The sequence below is a fragment of the Aplidium turbinatum genome, chromosome 11 (genome assembly GCF_918807975.1).
Source record: "Aplidium turbinatum chromosome 11, kaAplTurb1.1, whole genome shotgun sequence".
NCBI classification, from domain to species: Eukaryota; Metazoa; Chordata; class Ascidiacea; order Aplousobranchia; family Polyclinidae; genus Aplidium; species Aplidium turbinatum.
This window is the reverse complement of record NC_137482.1, coordinates 6,447,923-6,453,956: the sequence shown is the minus strand read 5'-3', so window position 1 is coordinate 6,453,956 and position 6,034 is coordinate 6,447,923. Positions and strand designations below refer to the sequence as shown.

Below are 6,034 nucleotides of genomic sequence, written 5' to 3'. Positions count from 1 at the left end.
CGTCGATTGAAGTCAAGACACTCATTTGTGCCAGCCGCTCAACTTCTGATCAACGAAGCTGATAAATATGATATCTTTGCGGCTAATTGTGCGGACAATAAATGGAATTCTGAATGGAAGTCAAGCACCGCCAGACTCTACTCATTCACCTCCGATGCCGACAGCCGCCTCACGGGCCTGACGCTACCAAGACACCCGTGGGTCCGCCTCAGTGTAGTCCGGGAACATCTGGAATCTGGTGTAGAAAAAGAATAGACCCTCGCCCCCAGATGCTCATAGGACGACGACGAATTCATATCTTACAGATAGCATTTGGGGAAGAATTAGAAATCACAAGAACGAGATTTTCCAGTTTTTTATTTCACATTCTCTAGGTAGTTATTTTTAAGCTGGCAAAATTTATTCTTTGTATATTCATCTTTCAACATCTGCTGATGTTGAACTAATGTAACAAGGACGAATGTTGCTAGCTGGGTTGAAGCAAAATTATATCCTTTGTTGTTAATGTGACATATATTTGTTTTATTTCAAAATTTAAAGTAATATTGTTTCATTATGATTAATATCTGTGACAAAAACGGAGCACATAAAAACCTCAGCACACAGAAAAATAATCCCAAGGGCTTGTTTTGACGATTGGTTAATTATTATTGATTATGATATAAGAAACAATAACACATTAATTTCGAAAACTTTGTTTCTATCTAAAAGTACTTTGACTTAATTTTGTTTCTAATAGATTTGTTTTTGAGGCTTTATCATTGACTTTCTGTACTTCGAAGGCAAAGATTTTATTGTTTTCACATGTCATTTATCGAGCAAAACTTCCCTTCGTTGTTACAAAAAAGTCATTTCAAACAGCTCAATAACAGTTCTTCAATTCAGTTTGTTTTTGTCGTAAAAGAAACGCAATCCCTACATTACTCTAATGAAAACTGGCATAATGGAACGACTTCAGTATAAGTGGGGTGAATGTTGAACATTCCATGACTGTTTGGATCATCAGGATGAATCTTCACATGAACTGCCATGTGTGTGCGTCGAGTTTCAGCGATTGGAAGTGTAGGATACCACGAAGTGTAACTTCTCATTCCATTGGAAAGTATCACATTCCCACCCTGCAATGTATGGTTATGTAAGTTTTACATAAAGAAAAAAAACGTTAAACTAAAAAAACAAATCGTTTTATCAAAACTTGTGAAATAAGTTGCAATCATGCTGCTAGAAGGGAAATTCAATCTATCACATAATAAGACAACAGAATTCTTCTCGATAGCTAGTTTGGTTAAGCCACCGATTGCGAACAAAGAAATGGCAAGATCTCAAAACGACGGTTCAACTCTCTTTGTGTGCACTTGAGCAATAAACTTCAAGAACAGTTTTCTATTCATCGGCAGATAGTGGATGGATAATTTACAGACAACAAAAGCTGCAACAAGCTGTTTATCTCGGTAACCAGGTCCACTTCAGTAATTCAAAGCCTCTACAAGTAGGCTAAGCAAAACTGTCAGTTTCAAGGTTCCACAAAATCATTCTCAGTCTGAAGATGAAGATAAGCACAACTAGATAAAACTGCGTTTATTGTTTATTTTTGTTGTTGGTCGCAATGGAATTGTTATCAATCATATGAAAATTTGTTTCAAACGTTAGACAACGTAATTTTTGTTTTGTGTTTTATTCAGGCCTGGTATAGTTGGACGATTCAAATAGCGAACTGGGGGACAAGAAACTCAATTTGGTTTTTATCTTCAAGCATGTCATTGTGCATGTTCTATGACACATATAGTTTTTGAGTCAGCTGCTTTCTTTATTTAATGTAGCCATTAAGTGTCTTTGCAGAGACACAGACACGTGCTCTTGAGCGGAGTCGAACCATCGTCCTTTAGAACGTTGCGCAGATGTTTTCGCTACTCAGCCACGCTTTCCGAAAGTTACCTGAGGAAACTCTGTATGACTTCAAAACAATGAATTAAATCTCACCTGATACATTGAACCGAGCCAGACTCGTATAAATCCTCGATCTTTGAAATTTACATCCATTGTAAACGTTGTTCTTACGTAATCATACACAGCATCGTAAGTTTCTTTTGTTGGTGTCTCTGCTAAGACACCACCATGGTACAGACATAGATTGCGTGCTTTATCGTAGACCACTGCCACACCAACACTGTAAAGTAGCCTGTAGCATAAGTTGCCAACGATAACCCCGTCTCTGCATTTCAGTTGTCCTGCAAGTGTAAAATTGAAGTAAATATGACAGATGGATAATTTATTGAGAAGAGATTGACCAGACTAATAAACATCTGTGTTGGAGTATGCGTTGATTTTTCCAAAAACAATTCAACTTTTGTACAAACATAGCGCAGCTGATAGATACAGGAAACGACCCCAAATGTCGGCATAACCAAACCGTGGTACGCCATCGTGCCACATTGTTGAAGTAACAAAACCCAAGCATGCAATTTTTGAATAGACAATTGCTTTTTGATAAGTAAAAATATTTCTTATATAAGCATTACGTTTTATTTCATTCAGTTCGATCCGTAATCTTGAATTGATTTGCTCATAATCCACAACCCCTGATGGTCCAGGTGGTCCTTGCACGCCCTGCACATTGAATAAACAAACCACGAAACTTCAAGATTTTGAAAAGTATGTTTTGAAAGTTTGTTTACGTATGAAAATTAAAAACAAACTTCAAGCTTGGAAGTCATTTTTATTCATTTTCATAATCTACAAATCCTGGCAGTCCAAGCGGCCTTTACACATTGCATTGTAGTACCCCACAATCAACAGTGTACAGGTAGTGTCGTATCTCAGCATCAATAGAGCATCTTTTTTTGCTTTTCACCAAAATCAAACAATTTCAATAAATCTTACCAATGCATGTTCAACCAAGCGCGTTCGTATTAATACCAGAAAATTTTTTTTATTGTTGCTTGGCAAAACTACTTTATTTTTTCTATTTCAAGGAGTGAACACATTTTAGTTATGATATTGTCGTTATAATATAAATTTTGGTCATAATATCCATTATAAATTTTAGCTGTAGTATTGTCATCCTATAAATGAAATTACTCCTATGACAAAAATAAAACTATTTCAGAACTTTCATACAAAAAATAATACAATTGAAGTTAACCTGAAAGCCTCTCGCTCCTCTTTTACCTGGACGAGCGTTTGATGAAGAACCACAATTGTTAACTGGCAGCACTGTTTTATTCTGCTGAGGTTCAAATGCGCTGGAGACTGGTTTGCAAAGCAAGTATTGGTCGCTTGTGTGGCTACTTGCCAATAGAAAAAAGCATGACATTATCAACAACGACAAACACTTCATGCTTTCAGATAAGTTGAATTACAAGCATATAGGTTTAACCCTGAAACGCAACATTAATAAATCGGTTTTAAAGTGTAGATGAGCTTCGAATCGATTTTAATGTTTCAAGCTAAGTTATCACATAAAAAAACGTCATCTTGTACATAAAATAAATTTTTTTTAAAGTAGTCTAACATGTCTACATATCAGCAAGCTCTTACTTTATGCATACATTTCCTACTAATTGCAGCGTTTGACTAAAAAAAAAGCAATGAAAGTATCAATTTAAAATAGCAGTAAATAACGTTTTTCAAAATAAATGATATGATTTAAATAGCCGCTGTGTAAAGATAAAAATTGAAAAAAAAGTTCTTCCGCTGGAGGACTTCACCTTTTCCTCAATGCTACGAGGTTTATGTCTTACAAATGTGACGATGCATAAAATCTTCTTTTGCATTTGCAAGTGTTGATCATCTGGAGTATAATCCTTTACAATACCGTCATATCTTTTCTGGTATACCAGATAAATATTTTCCAGTTGCTTGAACAAGTTTCAAGAAAAAATCAAACCGAGTGAAGCAAACATAAAACCAAAAATATTTCTTGATATGCGCTGCAGACAACCCTAGTTTGCTTGACGGAAATGCGTCTCCAATCCTGCTGGCAATATTGAGCATGACCTGATGCACAACAGGAGGAAGAAAACAGGCTACAGAAATCCTAAAAGGATAGGGCTTGTAGACTAAAAAAATCTTGCCAATATTTAGATAACTCGTTAGCCGTAGAACCTGTATGCAAACAGCGCTGTCATAAAAACTTTCCTCAGCTTATGACAATCCCAGTTAAGGACAACTTGAAAATTGGGAGAAATAGGTTTTTATTGCTCGAAGCTACCTTCTCGTAACTTTCATGTTTTATACTATACTAATCTTTAAGGACAACTGCTGGCATGTTATTTTGACACATCTCTACATGTTCCTCCACGGAAGGCATCGTTTCCTCGTGGGCTCCAGAAAATGAAAAAAAAAACACCGACAAGTGACTAATAAAAGAACGATGTTAATAACACATCATGTAATGTAAAGTAATCACAGTGGTTAAGCTTTGTAGATAAAATTGTATAACTTACTTGTTATTTCTAAAGAGGACGTCATGTGATGTTAAAAGCGTTCATTGTGTAATTTGTTTTAATGCAGTTTTTTGTTTTCTGCAAATGTTTAAAATAAGCGTAAATATGTTGCTATTTTCCTGCTATTAAAAAAAATATTGGAAGTGCTTGTCTGACGTACTTAAATTGGTTTCATGCTGATTGAAAACTGTGCAGTGATGCGTATACAATTTGATTCTTCATGACTCATACGGTTCACTCTCTCCCGCTTTGCTGTTATTTAAGTTTCTTGTTGATTGATAACATTTACACACTCTTTTCTAGTTTCCAAATTTGCGCGCGATAATTTTTGTTTTGAAGTTGAATTTCATTTTGCATGTTTGGTTGGTTTACAGCAACATGGCCCTGTGTTTCACCATGCTAGGCAGGTAGTTACTACCTGACCTAACCCCCTGAAGAAGTCAGTAGTGCCTGATTGACAAAACGTCGAATTAAAAGCAGATTATCACTTTGTACATCTTGTGACAGTTCAGCTTTGTTTGCACCAGAAGAACGCATATCATGTTATTTAACTAAATGCCTGGTGAATAGCCTCATTCGATTTTTATGATCTGGTTATGTTACTCGGCTTCTTATGGTACAACAAGACAAAGTCTCTACCGAAGCAAGTCTAAATGGATAAAGTAAACAAATTTTCAATACAACGCCATTTTAAAAGTAGGCTAAAGATTTTGTCAATGCTGCAACAAGTGTCATGGGTTATTTTGTAAAGATGTTTTCAAACATTTTGGCTTCAAAAAATAAAAGTAACAATTTTTAAACCTTGGTTTTACGTTTTATTTCATCCAGTTCCGCTGACTGCTCGTAATCTTAAATCGATTCCTTCATAATCCACAACCCTTCGTGGTTTAGGTGACACTTTCACGCCAAGCATATTGAATAAAAACTATTCATCTAACAAATACAATGATACAAAATCCATTGTAAAGTTGTTTTTATTGAAAAAGATGTTTGAAAGTTCTGTTTCTCAAGAAATTAAATCAAAGAGAGATGAAAACAGACTGGGGTTTTGCCACCAGAAAATTTTGCCAATTTTACCCTATTTTTGTGAATTTTTTTTACTTTAATGATGTTTTTTGTTAAAATGCACACTTTAATTGTAGCTTATTTAGCTACAGTATAATTCAACAGATCAAAGCAGGGGTTTTGTAAGTTAGAGTTAAAATTCTGTATTAGATTTGCATTAACGTTTAAAATTTTCTGGGAGAGGCTCCCAGACCACTCGCTGTTGGATTCGCCTTTGGCGTACATGCAGCACCCCCATTGCTACAACCAGTGGCTCCGAGAGGGGGGGAAGTCGGGCTACTTTCCACCCTAGCATAACAATGTAAAGGAAAAACGAGTAGTTTTTTGTTTTGTCACTTTTGAGGGGGGCCCATTTTTACTACAAAATAAAAATTTATCCACCTAAAAGTAAACAAACTTTTGAATGAAATGTGTAGTTACAACTTTAAAAGTCGATGATTGTTATGTTGTTCTAACTCGAAAACTAGTGCTGCTTTGGCTAAGCGTGTATTATGTTGGCTTGATCAACTGTACCTTGACATGAA

At 35.6% G+C, this 6,034-nt stretch overlaps 1 protein-coding gene across 1 annotated transcript; it reads right to left on the bottom strand.

The window, feature by feature from the left end:
* Positions 1–525: 525 nt before the first annotated feature.
* LOC145779770 (uncharacterized) lies at positions 526–3,313 on the bottom strand. The gene is made up of 4 exons (XM_082591411.1): positions 3,143–3,313; positions 2,520–2,607; positions 1,981–2,228; positions 526–1,118 (listed from the first exon to the last, which is right to left on the bottom strand). The coding sequence occupies exons 1-4, from the start codon at positions 3,311–3,313 to the stop codon at positions 921–923; spliced, it is 705 nt and encodes a 234-aa protein (XP_082447537.1). The 3' UTR covers positions 526–920.
* Between the last annotated feature and the right edge of the window lie 2,721 nt (positions 3,314–6,034).

Coding starts and splice junctions, on each gene's coding strand:
- LOC145779770 (XM_082591411.1), bottom strand. CDS start 3,313: ATGTCATGCTTTTTTCTATTGGCAAGTAGCCACACAAGCGACCAATAC. Junction 2,229..2,519: donor CGAACTGAATGAAATAAAAC/GTAATGCTTATA, acceptor TTACACTTGCAG/GACAACTGAAATGCAGAGAC. Junction 1,119..1,980: donor GGCTCGGTTCAATGTATCAG/GTGAGATTTAAT, acceptor CATACATTGCAG/GGTGGGAATGTGATACTTTC.